General features: G+C 40.3%; 2 protein-coding genes across 5 annotated transcripts in view; both read right to left on the reverse strand.

The window, feature by feature from the left end:
• Nucleotides 1-863: 863 nt before the first annotated feature.
• Nucleotides 864-18,388, reverse strand: trpv6 (transient receptor potential cation channel, subfamily V, member 6). 4 transcript variants are annotated; one of them, XM_088997814.1, is made up of 17 exons: nucleotides 18,267-18,388; nucleotides 12,931-13,091; nucleotides 11,214-11,311; nucleotides 10,988-11,110; nucleotides 10,025-10,165; nucleotides 9,842-9,940; nucleotides 9,577-9,752; nucleotides 8,635-8,781; nucleotides 7,381-7,460; nucleotides 7,161-7,296; nucleotides 6,386-6,472; nucleotides 4,956-5,032; nucleotides 4,719-4,884; nucleotides 3,282-3,348; nucleotides 2,171-2,439; nucleotides 1,435-1,541; nucleotides 889-1,325 (listed from the first exon to the last, which is right to left on the reverse strand). In XM_088997814.1, the coding sequence occupies exons 2-17, from the start codon at nucleotides 13,059-13,061 to the stop codon at nucleotides 1,091-1,093; spliced, it is 2,139 nt and encodes a 712-aa protein (XP_088853940.1). In that variant the 5' UTR covers nucleotides 13,062-13,091; nucleotides 18,267-18,388; the 3' UTR covers nucleotides 889-1,090. The 4 variants fall into 4 exon arrangements, with proteins under 4 accessions (XP_088853943.1, XP_088853940.1, XP_088853942.1 ...); XM_088997816.1 differs by lacking the exon at nucleotides 18,267-18,388 and adding an exon at nucleotides 14,336-14,354; XM_088997815.1 differs by lacking the exon at nucleotides 18,267-18,388 and adding an exon at nucleotides 13,186-14,031.
• Nucleotides 16,202-19,225, reverse strand: part of ephb6 (eph receptor B6) — a 42,509-nt gene continuing 39,485 nt past the window's right edge. Inside the window, exons 18-19 of the mRNA XM_088997822.1 lie at nucleotides 18,267-18,425; nucleotides 16,202-17,176 (exon numbers count right to left, since the gene is read on the reverse strand). Coding sequence (XP_088853948.1) covers nucleotides 17,071-17,176; nucleotides 18,267-18,425 — 265 coding nt within the window. The 3' untranslated portion in view covers nucleotides 16,202-17,070. The remainder of the gene's footprint in view (nucleotides 17,177-18,266; nucleotides 18,426-19,225) is intronic.

A 19,225-nucleotide genomic window follows, 5' to 3' on the forward strand; every position in this document is an offset into this window, starting at 1 on the left:
GTGTGAAAGTCACGGCGTGGGGGCCAAATCTGGCCCGCCACATAGTTTTATTAGGCCCGCGAAAGCAATTGAAACTTGTGAAATTACTTAATGCTTGCAAAATCTGAAACCAAATTTCAAGTTGTCACATGTCAATCATAAGTCAATATTATTGACTTCAAATTTGAAAATTAGGAATTCCAAACGGCCATTTTTAATATTTGTTTTTTTATGATAACTAGTAGCTAGCTAGCTATATAGCTAATAGATAGCTAGATAGCTAACAGATGGCTAGCTAGATAGCTAATAGATAGCTAGCTAGATAGAGAATAGCTAACTAGCTAGATAGTTAATAGCTAATAGATAGCTAGCTAATAAATAGCCATCTTGTACATTATCTGGGACGCTACTGACGGCTCGAATTGATACGGAAGGACTTCTTTAATCAATTGCAAACATTTATGCTTTCCTCTTCAGAACTATTTGAATCATATTCATAACTGGATGAGTAACAAAAAAGCACATTCTCCGAATCTGAAGCTATTGTTTTGATTCTAGAGCAAGGCAACACGATGTGATGTCACAAACTGGGGGCGGGACTTTCTGAAAATGCCTAGTTTTGAGCTGATTTGTTGCAGATTTTGAACATTTTAATTTTTATTGTTTTGCATTTGACTAAAAATATCAGCCTGCGTGTTTTGGGTATTTTAGATGCTATAAAACGTTTTTCTGATGTCAGTTAGGAAACAAAAAAATGGTGTCGGTTGTCCTTTAAGTTGACGAAAATTTACAATTATAAAAGCCATATTTTTCTCTGGTCAAATCTGTTCCGGTTATTATTATTAATTTTGATTTCGCCGCCGCGTAGGAAGCAGAACCAAGCGACTACACAGGACTTAAAATGACATCTGAGGATATTTATTGAAATATATATATACTGTATATATATATGTATATTGTATATACTATACAACCAGGTACACTCACTTGCATTTAACATGAGCCCCACTTTCCCACCTCCAACAGTAGTCCGCGACAAAAATGAGTTTGATGCGTTTCTATGCCAAAAGACCCAAAAAATGGATCGTGAAGTCATTTGCCGGCGTTCTTTTTAAACAAAATGGATGTCTTGTTCGTCCTCGGGCATCTCCAATTCCGTGTCGGCGCCCAAAGCGCTCTGACGAATCAACTTCCAGCCGGAAATGGATCGCCGAGTCCTCGGTCTGACCTTAAGGTTAGCGTCGGATTTTTGGGTTCCCTCCTTCTCCCCGTTTTCGTCCTCCCGGGCGAGCACTTGAATGTATCGTCGCATCTTCTGCATCAAGGGGTCGTTCCTGTCCTCGACTCTGCAAAGCGAGTTGGACGTCAGGTATCGATCGCGGCTATGGGATGTTTTATTAGGTAAAATCATTTGGAATAAAAAAAATATATATATATTAAAAAAAAAGCACTTACCGGAGATACCAGCGCTCGGTCAGGCCGTAGCTGAGGCCGCACACTCCAAGGCGAGGCCAGAGGCAGCGGGGGAGCCTCCTCTCTAGCATCAGCGTCGTGGCCACCACCTGCGCAGTGGCTAGTTACCATGACAACGCAACAGCCCTTTTCCAAATGTATTAAATAATAATAATACATTTAATTTATAAGTGTCTTTCAAAACTCTGAAGGTCACTTTACAGTCACAGGATAGTTTTTCTGTGGGTGACTCAAATAGATAGATAGCTAGATAGCTAGCTAGATAATAGCTAGCTAATAGAAGGCCAGATAGCTTGCTAATAGCTCGCAAATCGAAGGCTAGATAGCTAATAGCTTGTTAATAGATCGCTAAAAGCTAGCTAGCTAGCTAATAGATAGCCAATAGATAGCTAGCTAAATAGCTAATAGATAGCCAATAGCTAGTTAGCTAGATAGCCAGCCAATAGATAGCTAGCTAGATAGCCAATACATAGCTAGCTAGATAGTCAATAGATAGCTAGCTAGATAGCGAGCTATTAGCTATCTACCAGGTATCTAGTTAGGTAGATAGCTAGCTATATAGCAAATAGCTAGCTATCTAGATAGCTAATAGATAGCTATATAGGTAATAGCTAGTGAGCTAATAGCTCGGTAATTGATAGCTAGCAATTAGGTAGCTAATAGCTAGCTAGCTATCTAGCTAATAGCTAGCTAGCTAATAAAGAGTGTGCTCTTTCACCTGAGTCCTCCATAGTTCATCTCTCTCCTGGGCCACCCGCCAGTGGGTGTCGCTCATCATGGCGATCAGCAGGTTGAGCAGGAGGATGTAAGACACCACGGAGAAGGCGCAATGCAGCACGTGGACGATCGGCGGCGTGTCGAAGGTGTGGTCCACCGGCAGGTCAATCAGACCCACGCTGAGCTCAAACTGGGAGAACAGCGTGATGGGGAAGGAACGATAGGCGGGGATGGAGTCGGGCTCCTGAGTCATGTACACCATCCACAGGGCTGAGAAGTCATAACACACGGGGAACGCGTTTCCTTTCGATCATACGGGTGGCAAAGGCAAGGCCCGGGGGCCAAATCTGGCCTGTGACATCATTTTAGCTAGCTAGCTAACCATTAGCTGTCTAGCTATTAGCTGTCTAGCTGACTGTAAACTGGCTAGCTGTTAGCTATCTGGCTATCTATATTCGCTATTTATTTGCTACCCATTAGCTAGCCAGCTAGCTGTTAGCTGTCTAGCTGACTGTGAGCTGTCTGGTTGGCTATCTGGCTATCTATTAGCTATTTATTCACTATCCAATAGCTGGCTAGCTAGCTACCTTTCTATCTATCGGAGTTACATCCGGGATGAGTGAATGTTGGCGCGTGTGGCTGCTGCTCACCCACAGAAAAACTGACCTTGAGAGTTTTGAAAGGTGCTTAGAAATCAAATGTATAATAATAATAATAATTATTATTATTATTATTATTTTGTTCGGCCCGTGAGAGTAAATCAAACTAGTGGAATTTCATGCTCATCTATTGAGCGAGTTAAAAAACTAGCTAGCTAGCTAGTAGAAAGGTAGCTAGCTAGCTTTCTATCTATATAGTGGATAGCTCAGATAGAAAGTTAGCTAGCTAGCTAGCTTATATATAGATAGCTAGATAGATAGCTAATAGATAGCAAACAGGTAGATAGCTCGGTAGCCAGCTAGATACCACCCCCCCCCCCACTCTTGTCCCTTGAAAAGATGACACAAAATGGCGGCGATGTACTCAGTGTACATTTCTCCAGTGTGAGACTAATAAAGGTTAATCTAATTTAATCCTGAGGGATGTGTCATGTGTGTCATGGGAGTACTCACACGCTGAAAAACCAAGAAGTACAATGAGACTCAGCCACATAAACTTCGTCAGGTCTCCAAAAATAATCTAGGAAGAAAAAAAGATAAAGATTATAAGTGTCCAAAAATTTGAATGCAACTTTATGTAAACATTTTGCTCTGAATTGAGCAGGAAAAAAAAACATCAATTATTGTCCATTTCAGTCGGCGGCCATTTTGTCTTGTCCTGCCATTTTGCTGTCGACCGAAAATGACATGAGGTCAAAGTTCGCGGAGGTCACATGACCAACCTCGGGAAACGGGCGAGCCGCGGTGGTCGTCATCTGAGCCCGAACGCACTGTGATGTCATTTTTTTTTTTTGTTGACAGCAAAATGGCCGCCGCGCAAGGGTGGATTTTGCTGTTCAATTTGGTAAAACGCAACCAAATATGAACCAGATTGTTCTGAACTGCCATTTTTTTTCCAATTATAAAATTATTTAATTTCATCTCCAATAGATTATTTTAAAAAAAATTTAAATAATTTTGTGGCATGCCCCAATATGAGAAAGAACCAGGAACAGCCTTGCCTGGATAGATCCATGATCGGTTGTTGTTTTTTATTTTAAATGTAACTAAATAAAATGTCATTTCATTAAAAATAAATATATATATATGTTTTTTTTAATTTAGGGGCGAGAGGGAGATTTTTTTTTTTAATTCAATCTAATTACACAATTAGCATTACTCAAATTTAGCTCGATCCTGGGTCAGTTTTTCAAATCAAATGAATTAAAAACATGCAAAATAATGCAGCTAGGATTTTTTTTTTAACACATTCACTGCCAGACGTGCAAAAATAATAATAAAAAAAAATAAAAAATATTTCTAAGCGCCTTTCAAAGTTCTCAAGGTCACTTTACAGTCACAGGATGTTTTTTTCTGTGGGTGAGCAGCGGCTAAATGATATGGATCTAGAGTTATATGAGCTTGAAATGAGGGTGGCTGTCCAAAATACAATGCAATACATACATATTGGTTTATAAGCCGTAACAAAGCGCTAACATGGAAAAAGGGGAAATGGTGCCCCTTGTGGAAGGGAGAAAAACATTGCAAGAGGCATTGGCCAGCGCTTTATCGGCACCCAAACAAGAAAAACCAAAACCCGAACAAATTCGGGAATGGCGCTCAATATCATTTTTTCAATTCCCGAATAAATTTGTGAACATCAGTGAATGAGTTAACTAGACAATGTTGTAAACTAAGATGCATTTTCCATGTAAATTGCCTAATCCGTTCCAAGAACCCCTAATCCCCTCCAAAAATTCAGACATAAATGTTTTCTAAAGCATAAAAATGTGTCAAAATATGAACACATTCAGGAACGGCGCTCTACGTCATATTTTCAATTCCTGAATAAATTTGAGAATGGCATTGAATGAGTTAATACCTTTGAACTAAGTATATTGATGAACGCACCTTCTGGATCATAATGACGTACGGGCCGAGCATTTCAAATCCACGCGCGAAGAACATGACGTTGGACCATCCCAGCACCAAACACAAAGCCATGACCTCGGCCTCGCCGTGCACGCCGCTAGCTCTGAACACACACAGCAGCACCACCAGGCACGCGTAGCTCACACTGGAACACAAACGGTGTTAGAGCGACGTTCATGCGACGACAACCCTGGTGGCGATTTCAGAAAAACTGACAGGATGACGTGGAAGGGCCCACCCAGCGCCGTCTGACCAAAGTAGCGCTTTGCTCCTACCCGCAGGATGTCTGGAATCTGAGGTCGTGGAAGAGGGGATGGATAGCTAAAGTGTCTGCAAATAATAGTCTGGACACTGGTGATAAAAAAGTCCACACATCGCTGTTTAAATGATACCCGGTTATTTCTCAAATAAATGGCAGAAAATGTGTGTGACTTTTATCTGGGTGCATTCGTTGCGAAACACGATTCAAATTATGGATTATTTCGATTTTCAATCATTATCTTTAGCTAATTCACTGCCATTCACGAATTTATTACCAATTTTTTTCGGGTTTTGGGTGGCAATGTTTGTTTTAAATTCCACAAGGGGGCAGCATTTACCTTTTTTATAAATATAAAAAAAAATGAACACATTTTTATACTTTAGAATTTTTTTTGAGGGGGGAGTGTGGGTGCTCGGAACGGATTAAGCAATTTGCATTGGAAACGCGTCTCAACTTACATTTTCGAGTTAACTCATTCACTGCCATTCACAAATTCATTGGGGAATTGAAAATATGACAGAGTGCCATTCCCAAATTTGTTCGGATTTTGTTTTTTCTTATTTGGGTGCCGATAAAGCGCTGGCCATGGCCTCTGTCAATGTATTTTCCTTTCCACAAGGGGGCAGCATTTCCCCCTTTTTCCATGTTAGCGCTTTGTTCCAGCTTCAGCTGTTAAATAATAATCCATTTCATTTCTAAGCGCCTTTCAAAACTCAAGGTCATTTTAGTCACAGGATAAGTTTTTCTGTGGGTGAGCAGCGGCAGCCACACGCGCCAGCGTTCACTCAACCCGAAAGTAACTCAAATAGATAGAAAGCTAGCTAGCTAATAGATAGCCAACAGATACCTAGCTAGATAGCCAGTCAGTTAGATAGTGAATAGATAGCTAGCTAGATAGCAAATAGCTATCAAAGCGCTATATTAACCAATATTGCATTGTATTTTGGACATCTGCCCTCATTTCAAGCTCATATAACTCCAGACTCATAACATTTAGGAATTAACTATGTTTTTTCTGATGAAAGAAGATAGTCAAAGGTTTCTGACGCTGCATTGAATGGTTTTGTAGTCATAAAACTCAATATTCTGTGGGTCCTGGAATTCGAGTGACAATGACAAAAACCCTGGCACTGGAGTGGACATATTTTCCACATTGTCTGGCAATGAATGAGTTAAAATCTTATAAGAAAACAATATATCGATACCAATACCAATAACCATGATATCAACTTGCAAAAATCATCAATAATCATGAAATAAATGTGCTGTCATTTTAAGCTAATCAGGAAATAAGTGAGTTCTTGCCATCATGAGAAATCAACCCGACATTTGAACAGGGGGTGTGTAGACTTTTACATCCATTCTAAGTGCATAACGGCCATACTTCCAGCAACAGGATCGCCAACGCTCCCACGACGCTGATGATCTCACCGACCAGACGCAGGGTATCCGCGTGTGTCACGTAACTCTCCTGAAAAAGGGAAAGATGGTAAATTCACCCAAGATGGACGCTGTAAAATTTGCTATCTAGCTATCCATTTTCTATCTATTATCTAGCTCTTTATTTGCTATCCATTCGCTATCCAATTGCTATCTATTAGCTATCTGGCTGGCAAGCTAGCTATGTAGCTGGCTATTTATTAGCTATATGGATGTCTAGCTAGTTAGCTAGCTGGCTATCTGTTAGCTAGCTAGCTAGTTTTTTAGCTAGCAAAGCTTGCTATTAGCTATTGAGCTAGCTAGCTGGCTCTCTATTTGCTGTCTAGTTGGCTAGCTATCAAGCTAGTTAGCTGGATATCTGGTTGGCTGGCTATCTGTCTAGCTATTAGCTATCGAGCTGGCTAGCTGGCTCTCTATTTGCTATCTAGCTGGCTAATCTATCTATCTAGCTAGCTATTAGCTTGTGAGCTAGCTTTCTATCTATTTGAGTTACTTCTGGGTTGAGTGAACGCTGGCGCATGTGGCTGCCGCTGCTCACTCGCAGAAAAACTGATCATGTCACTGTAAAGTGACCTTGAGAGTTTTGAAAGGCGCTTAGAAATGAAATGGATTATTGGAATGAAATTGATTATTATTATTATTATTATTATTATTATTATTATTATTATTATTATTATTAAAAAAAGAATGCACTGATGCTTTTGTAGCCTCCGACGCACTCGTAACGTCTTCTGGATTCGGATGGTTTTGTCCATATCTGATAACGTGTAGTTCTGCGGAACATCTTTGATAGGGCGAAATAAGCAGCACAATGTGAACATCACAATGTAGAGGAGGTAGAACACCATCAGGAGTCTGGAAAGACGAAATGTGGAGAAAAAAAATAAATAAGTATAAGGAAACAAGTAAAAAGTATTTGTTTGAGATTTTAAAACATACCTGAAGTAATGCTTTCCGTAAAGATTCCACTTAAGGCTGACCAGCTGCCTCACAGGGGTCACCTCCAGGATTCTCCTAGCCTAGAAACCCCAAATAGTGAATTAAACAATCCATTTGACATAATTAGCATTCATTTAATAATAATAATAATAATAATAATACATTTCATTTATAAGCGCCTTTCAAAACTCCCAAGGACACTACAGTCACAGGATACGTTTTTTCTGTGCGTGAGCAGCGGCAGCCAGACGCGCCAGCGTTCACTCAACCTGGATTAACTCAAATAGATAGAAAGCTAGCTACCTAGTAGATAGCTGAGGCTGATATTATATTTCAAAATCTATGTTGAGTCTTATCAGACAACTTAAAGGATAGCTATCTAGCTAGCTAGCTACTAGCTGTCACCAAAGGTAGTAGATAGCTAGATAGATAGCTAGGTAGCTATCTATCTACTAGCTTTGGTGACAGCTGGTAGCTAGCTAGCTTGAGAGCTATCCTTTAAGTTCTCTAATAAGACAACATAGATTTTGAAATATAATATCAGAACTTAAAGACTATCTAGCGAGCTGGCTGTCACCAAAGCTAGCAGATAGTTAGTGAGATAGCTTGTTAGATAGCTAGCTATCTATTAGCTTTGGTGACAGCTAGATAGACTCAACATAGATTTTAAAATATAATATCAGAACTTAAAGAATAGCTATCTAGCTAGTTACTAGCTGTCACCAAAGCTAGTAGATAGCTAGCTAGATAGCTAGATAGATAGCTATCTAGCTAGCTACATAGCAAGCTATCTACTAGCTTTGGTGACAGATAGTAGCTAGCTAGCTAGTAGCTAGCTAGCTCGACAGCTAGCCTTTAAGTTATCAACATAGATTTTGAAATATAATACAATTTGAATGAATAGAAATGTTTCCAACTGCAGCTAACTGTTTTAGAACTGAGTATTTGACTGATTATCGCATCAAATAATGTACAGTGTTAGAAATACGTCGTTGTTCGGCAGACATTTTGTCTTGTCCTGCCATTTTGCCATTGACCAAAAATGACATGACCGAGCCAGAGGTCAAAGTTTGCGCAGGTCACATGACCAAACCAGCTGTTTTAGAACTGAGTATTTGACCTATTACCGCATCAAATAATGTACAGTATCGGAAAAACAATTATTCATGCTTCCCCAAAAATACAATGACCCTCAAATGAAAACAAAAATATGCTATTTTACTCAATAATAATTAAAAAAACACCAAGCTGCACCTCTTTCTGTTGACTCCCCACAATGAGCTCCAGCACTGACATGTTGTCGGCCCACGAGTCAATCTCGCTCAGATCGTAGAGGTGAGATGTCAAAGGTCCCAGACCCCACTGGACCAAACGTCTTTTGTTCACCAGGTGCTGAAAGGCCTGACAAAGACAACGAGGAGTGAAATACTGTAACCCACTTCACCTATTTTAGAATACAGAACTGGTGGCGAAAACAGGAGACAAAAAATACATACCTGAGCTAGCTTACAAGATGGCTAGCCGGATAGCCAGAAAGAAGAAAAGATAAACAGTCAGCGTTAGCTTTCTACCTAGCTAGATTCGAAGAGAGCTTGCCGGATAGTCGGAAAGAATTACAAACATAACCAGCAGAGCTAGCGAGATACCAGAGCTAATTTTGAAGCTGGCTAAGGAGTTAGCTTGACATAAGAATTGGCCGTGATAAATACAAGTACAGAACGAAGATAAGAGCTACATTGCAAGCTGGGTAGCTAGATTGGAAGATAGCTGACCGGGTAGCCAGAAAGAAGTACATAATAACCAGCAGAGCTAGCCAGATACTGGAGCTAGCTTTGAAGCTGGTTGGCGAGTTAGCTTGACATAAGAATTGGCAGTGATTAATATAAATAAAGACTGAAGATAGGAGCTACAATGCCAGCTGGCTAGCCAGCTGGCTAGATAGAAAGATTGATGAACTGGCACTGCTAGCTAGCTAGCTAGTCAGTTTAGCTAAACAGCTAGCTCAACTCAACTGGATTTATTGTGTACTTTAAAACAATCTTGCTAAATAATCCAACCCAACGTTTGTTTCCAATGTAGATAAAATAAACAAAGTTGGTTACACAGAAGCTATTTGATAGTTTAGTTTATTTTTAAGGTGTTTGGTTTGGTAGCATCCACACACCGCAAAACAGATTAGGCGTCGTATCTGCTCACCACCGTGTTTCCCTCTTTGGCTGCCAGTTTAAAAGGCGTCAAGCCTCGAGAGTTGGGCACCATGTCGAGCGGTACCGACTGGTCCAGTTCGGCATCGCGGGCCATGATTCGGTCCATAGCCTGGCATGCGGTTGTCTTGTTGGGCTGCAGGACCAAAACGTGAAGCACCGTATTACCTTTCAAAAGGGAAAAGACAGAAAATACATCGAGTTAAGTTGCGGTGAACTTAAGTCGTGGTGGACACGCTGGACTTTCGTCAAATTACCACGATAGTCTTGGACCCTGGTGCTAGCCCCCGCGTCGATAATCAGGGAGATGATGTCCTCATTGCCGGCACATGCAGCAAATGAAAGTATATGCTCACCTGAGGACATTTGGGAGGACACTGTTGGACAACTTATTGATCATCTCTTCAAAGAACATCTCCATATTGGAGACAATTTCTCACCGTAGTATACGAGTCCTCCAATCCTTTTTCGGAAGTACAGGCCAGTCACTCTGGGCGTAGAAACGTCTGCCCCACGACTGACCAGGTGATGGACCAGCTCAAGGTTTTGATTGACCACAGCGATGTGGAGAGCTGTGACACCTGAGTGAAGGAAACATTTAGAAAACATTTATGTCAGAATTTTTGGAGGGTTTGGAGGGGGTGCTTGGAACGGATTAGGCAATTTACATTGAAAACGCGTCTCAACTTACATTTTCTAGTGAACTCAGTCACTGCCATTCACAGATTTATTCGGGAATTGAAAATATGACGTAGAGCGCCATTCCCGAATTTGTTCAGGTTTTGTTTTTTCTTGCTTGGGTGCTGATATAGCGCTGGCAAGGCCTCTATCTGTTTTTTCCCTTTCACAAGGGGGCAGCATTTCCATTTTAAGCGCTTGGAACGGATTAGGCAATTTACATTGAAAACGCGTCTCAACTTACATTTTCTAGTTAACTCATTAACTGCCATTCACAAATTTATTTGGGAATTGAAAATATGACGTAGAGCGCCATTCCTGAATTAGTTTGGGTTTTGTTTGTTTTGTTTTTGCTTGGGTGCCGATACAGCGCTGGTCAGGCCTCTAGCTGTTTTTTCCCTTCCACAACGAGGCAGAATTTCCCTTTTTAGTGCTTTGTTCCAGCTTCATCTGTTGTTAAAGCGTCATATAAACCAAGATGTATGTATTGCATTGTATTTTGGACATTTGCCCTCATTTCAATCTTATATAAATCCAGACCCATATCATTTAGGAATTAACTATTTTTTCTGCTGAAAGAAGAGCGTCTCAATTTTTTTACGCTGCATTGAATGTTTATGTAGTCCTAAAACTTTATATTCTGTGGGTCCTGGAATTGCAGTGACAATGACAAAAACCCTGGCACTGGAGTGGACACATTTTTTGCACGTTGAAAGGGTATGAACCATGGAAGAGGTCGGAGGTCATGGGCTCGTTGATGAGTTCAGGGGCGCCGTCCATCAAGGCCACCGCCGCGTCCAGGTTGTCGTTCATGGAAGCCACGTGGAGCGCCGTCTCGCCCAGGGCACCTGAAAGCGCGACGAGGCACGGTTGGGATTCAAACGCAGAGCGGCGGACGGGACGGACGGACGGACGGGACAGACAGACGGACGGACGGACGGGCGGGCATACCTCTCTCAAAAATGTTGGTCGAAGAACAGCCGAGCAGCTTCTTGATGCAGCCGGCGTTGTTCTTCTTTGCCGCGTAAAAAAGAGGAATGTCGGTCACGCTGGAAGAGAAACGTTTACACATAAGGGTTGCTAGCGTTAGCATCCGATTAAATGCTTAAGCTACCTAGGTAGCTAGCTATTGGCTATCTATTTGCAATCTATTTGCTATATATTAGCTAACTTGCTGGCTGGCTAGCTATCTGGCTGGCAATCTCTGAGCTATCTAGCCGGCTATCTATTAGCTTAATAGCTATCTAGCTAGATAGCTATTTGCAGAATAGATATATACAGTATATATACAGTAAAGTCTCGTTATATCGATATTGGTTATATCGATAGTACTGCTTATTACGATACTATTTCTATGAACGCAAGGAGAAAATTTACATGCTGCAGGATCGGATATATCGATAGTCCGGTTATATCGATATTTTTTCCGACTCCCGAGAATATCGATATAACGAGACTTTACTGTATATATATCTATCTAGCTAGCCATCTATTAGCTATCTATTAGCTAGCTTGTTTTTTTTAATCTATTTGAGTTACTTCCGGGTTGAGTGAACGCTGGTGCGTGTGGTTGCCGCTGCTCACCCAAAGAAAAACTGATCCTGTGACTGTAAAGTGACCTTGAAAGTTTTGAAAGGCGCTTATAAATTGAATGTATTTTTACTAAATTAATAAAAAATATTAATCGAATAAACCACAAAATACATATATATGGCAAAAGTTTGAAAATACACCATTCATTGGGGGTGCGCCTTATACACCGGAAAATACAGCAGTTTGGATTTCATTTGGAATTGTTGCTCTGTAACAGTTTTTATTAACGGTAATATTTTCAATGTATGTTTTTTTTCCAGTAAAAAAAAAAAAATCCAATAATTATAAAAATTATATGTATAGATATTTTTTAATGTTAAATAGAGTTTGTTTGTTTCTTAATGCCTGTTTTTTAATTGGGAGTCATTTAATTAGGTTTTACAATACAATACATATTGATTTCTATAGCGCTTTAACAACAGCTGAAATTGTCACAAAGCGCTTAACAACTATCATATACAGTACAGCACTGGTGTCAAAGTCAAGGCCCGCGGGCAAAATCCGGCCCGCCACATCATTTTTTTCGGCCCGTGAAAGCAAATCAAACTTGTTAAATTCCATGATGATTGCTAAAATCTGAGCCAAAATTTCATCTTTTTGGATGTCAACCACAATAAAAGTCATTATTCTTGACTTCAGATTTGAAAACGAGTTATTCATTAATTTGCTGTGTGCTCTATATGTAATATTTGAAGGGATTTAAACATTCCCCAAATTCATAACGGCCCTCGAGAGGAAACCATAACTACAATGTAGCCCGCGGCAAAAAAATGACTTTGACACCCCTGCAGTACAGGAAATGCAAATTTCCCCATTGTGGGGCTATTAAAGGTTTTCTGATTCAGATTTTGAAATAAAGCAGTTTTTGTGAACGATAATAACCTGGATCTATACTTCAATTCCTGCCAGACCATTGACCTTTACTCAAATCAACATAATTAGAAAATTTGAGCAAAAACAAAAATATGCTCCCTATTAAGTGTTCCAGTTGAAATGCTGCATTACGAAACTGGGTGTGTAGACTTTTCCAAATACACTTTCTTTTTTGTTTTAACAGAGGCAACCAACTTCCTACCACTTGGTATGCAGCAGAAAGGTCTCATCCAGCATCTCGTTCCATCCTTTCTTGTTATGGAACCGAAACTTGAGCTGACTCCACCAGTGGTTGAGCTCGCTGGGAGCCGACCTGGCCAACGCGGGACACATTCTCGTCTTCCAAGCGTCGCTCCCGCCGCGCTGGGATGCCAAAAGTTACAGAAGAAGAAAATGGGAGGTTGAGCGTGCGTTTATACCCGAACCTTCAGGAGGGAGGAGACACGTTGACATTGACCTCGAGGTCGACTCGCACTTGAAATGCGAGCAGGAAGTCCTTTAGGAGACAAGAAGTTCTTTGAAAATGTGCGGGTGGTGCCTTCCGGAAACCTGCAGGGCCCCGATGGCGAATTGTGCAGCATCATGAAAGGTTAAAAAAAAAGCAGATTTTTGATGGAAAAACCAGCTTGAAACTTGCAAGCGTTTCAATCAGATACGAAGGCGGATGCAATTCAAAGAGGCGAGTCGCGTACATTTAAAGGACAACCGACACCATTTTTTTGTTTCCTAACTGACAACAGAAAAACGTTTTATCACATTTAAAATACCCAAAACACGCAGTATGATATTTTTAGTCAAATGCAAAACACCAATAAAAATGACTTAAAGTGTCCAAAATCTGCAAAAATTGAGCTGTGAATTTGGCACTCCGTACCCATATAACTTAGGAAATAACTCTTTTTTTTGATGAAAGAAGAGAATGTAAGGTTTCTAACGCTGAACTGAATGTAGATGTAGTCCTAAAACTCAATATTTTGTGGGTCCTGGAATTTGACTGACAATGACAAAATCCATGTCACTGGAGTGGCCACATTTTTGCACATATAATGGCTATCTCGCTTCCTAGCTATATGTACTCTATATCTAATAGCTAGCTAGCTTTCTATCTAGTATTTGAGTTGCTTCCGGGTTGAGTGAACCCACAGAAAAACGCATCCTATGCATGAAAAATGAAGTTGAGAGTTTTGAAAGACGTTTATAACTAAAATGTATTATTTTCTTACAGACACTCTGACGAAGGCGGAAGTATACGCAAAAACATGTCAGGTAATTGAACACGTAAAAAACACTGTCTGTAAGAAAAGAATTTGTTCAAAATTAGATATCAAGTAAACAGGATGAACTTACTACAATTAAAATGTATTATTATTATTATTACTATTATTAATTTTGATATCGAACGACATTTCAGGAAATAAACAAAGAAATATCGTTCTACCCTCCAAAATCAGAAAACAACCCGGTTCATGAAAATGGTACCTTCGTTTTTTTTAACACTTCCTTTGGCAATTCAACTAATAATGACGCTTTCTGGTCAATGTGACATCTTTTCATTGACGGTTTCACAAAGTCCCTTCGAGTTTTTGCTATCGAGGCAAATCACTTACCGTGACTCGGCGCTGCTACCGCCATGACGGGGAGAGCACTTTTACCTGACGCATGCCGAGGCCAGCAGATCTCCGACTGCGATTCCATTCCAAAAATGCTGACCTCCGGGTTGATCGTTGACTCCACCGCGGAGGTCATCCCGGGAATGTCAAAGTCAAGTGTTGTCGGGGAGGAAAGACGAATCGACGAAAGGAGATTCAGTCACGGCTGGTAGCCATTTGCACTGAGAGCTGATTAGTAGCGGGAGGAACGATCCCATTAGCGATAGTATTGATAACGATGTTGTTGATGTTCATGTTGGTCGCATAAGTCTGACGATTTGGTCGGGAGACTCCCGATTTTGACCACAATACTCACTTTATTAAACAACTATTGACACAATAAAGACAGTTCATTTAATCGGTGAAACAAACAAAAAAAAATTGAATTGAACTAATTGTTTATTTTTGTGTTTAAGTTACTTCTAATTTACACTTTTGTAACGTTCACATTATTTTAACACGCACCACAGAGTAGCGAGTACGAAAATCTCCCGATTTATGATTTCTGAAACTTAACATGTATGCGGTCATGTGCCAATTTGTCGCGGGAGGAACGATCCGATTAGCAATAATATTGATACTCATGTTGTCGCTTTTAACGCTGGTAGATGTGCCAAATAGTAGCGGGAAGAACGATCCGATTGGCGATAATATTGATACTGATGTTGTTGTTATTCATATCGGTCGATATGTGAAAACGATCCGATTAGTGACAATGTTTTTTACTAATGTTGTCAATATTCATGTTGGGTCGATATCCCAATTAGGAGCGGGAGGAACAATCTGATTGGCCATAATATTGATACTGATATTGTCGATTTTAACGTCTTTAAATGGGCCAATTAGTAGAGGGGGGAACAATCCGATTGGCAATAATATTGACATTGATGTTGTCGATATTCATATCGGTCAATATGTCAATTGGGAGAGGGAGGAACGATCCGATTAGTGATAATATCGATATTGATGTTGTCGATATTCATATCGGTCAATATGTCAATGGGAGAGGGAGGAACGATCCGATTAGTGATAATATCGATATTGATGTTGTCGATATTCATATCGGTCAATATGTCAATGGGAGAGGGAGGAACGATCCGATTAGTGATAATATCGATATTGATGTTGTCGATATTCATATCGGTCAATATGTCAAACGGGAGTGGGAGAAACGATCCGATTAGCGATAATATTGACATCGATGTTATCGATTCTCGGTAGATGTGCAATTAGTAGCGGGAGGAACAATCCGATTGGCGATAATATTGATACTGATTTGTCGATATTCATATCGATCACTGTGTCAAATGGGAACGGGGGGCAACGATCCAATCACCGATAATATCGATACTGATGTTGATTTTGTAACGTCGGTAAATGTGGCAATTAGTAGCGAGAGGAACGATCCAATTGGCGATAATATTGATACTGATTTGTCAATATTCATGTCATCAATTTCCGTAACATGAGAACAAAAACAGTTGTTTTTTCCTTTCCTGTGGAGGATGAAGTCACCAACACTGATGCAAAAAAATACTCAAATGTGTGTGTGTGTGTGTGTGTGTGTGTGTGTGTGTGTGTGTGTGTGCGTGTGTGTGTGTGTTTGTGTGCGTGTGTATGTGCTGGAATCAGTTTTTAGTGAATTTATTCATTTTTAAGCAGTTAATTTTAATATTGATGAATGAAAATTTTGTATGTTGATGTGTAGTGTATGTAAAAAATGAATCAGTGAATAGGCAGGAGAAGATAATTCACATTTTGCATTAGCTATTTGTTGCAAATTGCTAACATCGACACACATAGACACACATGCACAAAAGACAATGCTATAAAATTAAATAAAATCTTGTCATTTATTTTACAAATGTTTCACAATTACATAATAGTGTTGAACACCCGTACATGTAAACATAGCTATTTTTGACGTGTAAGCTGACACCCGCATTCCCCTTCAAGTGTTTAGTTCCCACCCTGTTGTGTTTTAGTGCCTGCAGTTCAAAATGGACGCCGAGTGAAGTGCGCGACTCCAACCTAAGCAGTACAAAATTGCCTTTTTTTTTTTTGGTCGCTTGAAAACGAGAGTGACGTGACTGGCCATGGGAAAATTAAAGGACAACCGACGTCATATATTTTTGTTTCCTAACTGACATCAGAAAAACGTTTTATAGCATCTAAAATACCCAAAACACGCAGTATGATATGGCGGTCCTTTAGTGACGTCACGTACGGACTCTTCACCAACTCAAAAACAAGACTTCCTGAATATTCAGCGCGAGTCTTAAAACGGAAAATATAGCTATATGCGGTGGAATCTTATTAAAATACGCACAGTCGAAGTCATTTGAAGCCATTTTACAAATTATGGACACAACTTGTCCGGAGACGTCGGTTGTCCTTTAAAGCAACATTAAAGGCAATGAAACGGCTCAGGATTTGGTGACATTAAATCACACCCACTCCCAAAAATACGTTTTTTTCCATTGTCTCGCCGCAGTTTTTTGTTCGAGGTAAATAATAATAATAATACATTTCATTTCTAAGCGCCTTTCAAAACTCTCAAGGTCACTTTACAGTCACAGGATCAGTTTTTCTGCGGGTGAGCAGCGGCAGCCTACTTGCGCCAGCGTTCACTCAACCCGGAGAGTAACAGCTCATCAGGAGTCCACACCCGGTGGCCTTCAGCGCGTTTTAAGTCACACCTCAACTTGACCCTGAGTCAGGTGGGCCTTAAGCTGCTGGGCAGCGTTGAAGATTTTCCTCTGGTGACCCAACAGGTTGACTCCAAGGTTGTGGATGTCTCTGATGGAGATGGCACAAACAGTCAGTTGGAGGGTGGAACCATCCAATTAGCGATAATATTGATACAGTGATACCTTGGCTTACGAACTTAATTGGTTCCCAGACAGAGTGTGTAAGGTGAAAAGTGTGTATCCCAAAAATTAATTTCCCATAGGAAACCATTAAAATGAGAATAATCCGTTCCCAGGTCCCCATAAAACATAATTTTAGACACAATAAGCCTTAAAACTACACAAAATATACCTTATTTTATGTATAATAAATGTGCTATGATATTATAATTAAAGAAATCAACTGTATTGTATAATAAAGTCGGGTTATTTACCTTTGTGATGGTCGTTGATGGCTTGATAGAATGGAGTGGCCGATTTCATCAGCATCAAACACTTGATGAGGAACGTGGCCTTCTTCTTTCACCATCTTGAGGAATGATCTCTTGTAGGTGCTTTCTTTGCGATCACTTTACTTTGTTCCTCATCAATTGTGTTCTGTTTAGCTGGGTTGACAGCTTTTTGCATCAAGTGTACAGATGGCTTGTGCGGGTTATTTGTGGAGTCTGATTGATGGGAATTTTAACCTTTCAGTCTGCACTCTGCCTTTGAACTATCAAAGTTGAAACGAGTCCAAATTTCACAATTTTCTATCTCTCTGTCGTCTGCCTGTCTCTTTAATGTTTAAACCACCTCCCCTCACTGCTGCGTTCTTGACCAATCACGTGGCTTTAACCGAAGACTGGGGGTGGGGAATAGAGGACAAAAAAAAGTCGGCTGCCATTTTCTTGTTTGGAGAACGAGCTCGTTCGCGAATGACACATCACTCATTGTGGCGCTCCGTGTGTATCCCGAAAAATAGTTCGTATGCCAAGGTAAAGTTTTCATAAATTTAACGTTCGTAAACCGAAAAGTTCGGAAGCCAAGGGCTTCGTAAACCGAGGTATCACTGTACCAATGTTGTCGGTATCGAAATTTATGTCGATTAATGTTAGCGACATGAGAACACAAGTTAATTTTTCTTGTGGAGGATGACGTCACCAAAACTGATGAGAAAAAACATCCACCCCCCCGCCCGCTAAAAAATAAACTATACTCACTCCACGGTGAGGCGGCAGACCCTATCCAACGTGTCCAAGTGCGCTCGCTCAAACTCATCCTGGTATCGTTCCATCCTCAGTGCTTGTAGCCAATCGCCGACCGTCGCCACTGAAGAGAAATCGGTGGGGGTGGGGCTTAGCAGCGGCTGCGAGCAGCTTCTACACAACAAATACCAAAAAAAAAAATGAGTTTGTGAATCAGAATCATCTTTATTAATAACAATAATAATAATAATAATAATACATGTCATTTGTAAGCGCCTTTCAAAACTCTATGCTAGATAGCTAATACACGACACCACAAAGATAGTTTACGATTATAAATCCAAAATATGGGAAACTTGTCACTGTTAATCACTTCCTCTCTTGTTTTTTCATTTATTTATTTACAATATTCATAATAATAATCATACATTTCATATCTAACAGTCTTTCAAAACTCTCAAGGTCACTTTATAATCACAGGATCAGTTTTTCTGTGAGTGAGCAGCGGCAACCGCACGCGCCAGCCTTCACTCAATCCGGAACTCAAATAGATAGAAAGCTAGCTAATAGATAGGTACCTATATAGCTAATAGACAGCTAGACAGCTACATGTTGATTGGTTGTTTTCCTTGTTGGAGAATCTTCGCCGTTATGTTTGATTGTATCTGACATTATATAGAGGTCTCACAAAAAAAAAAGAGTGCTGGGATTGACCCTTGAGGAACACCGCAGATTTGATAAATACGATATGAGTTCTGAACCCAGTTGTTCAGTCTATGAGAGTATGCTGATTAGTGGTATGAAAAATGTGAGGAGGAACGTGGGCGTCAAGTTAGCTGACATACAGGTAACATCCGACTTACGACCAGCTCGACTTACGACCACCCGTACTTACGACCACAACCCCCAGACCCTATTTCAGAGGAAGAAGTTTGCGAGTCATTTAGCCTCTGAGTCTCTATTAAACATTTTGA

The sequence above is a fragment of the Hippocampus bargibanti genome, linkage group LG06 (assembly GCF_051943395.1).
Source record: "Hippocampus bargibanti isolate YZ-2025 linkage group LG06, ASM5194339v1, whole genome shotgun sequence".
Classification (NCBI taxonomy): domain Eukaryota; kingdom Metazoa; phylum Chordata; class Actinopteri; order Syngnathiformes; family Syngnathidae; genus Hippocampus; species Hippocampus bargibanti.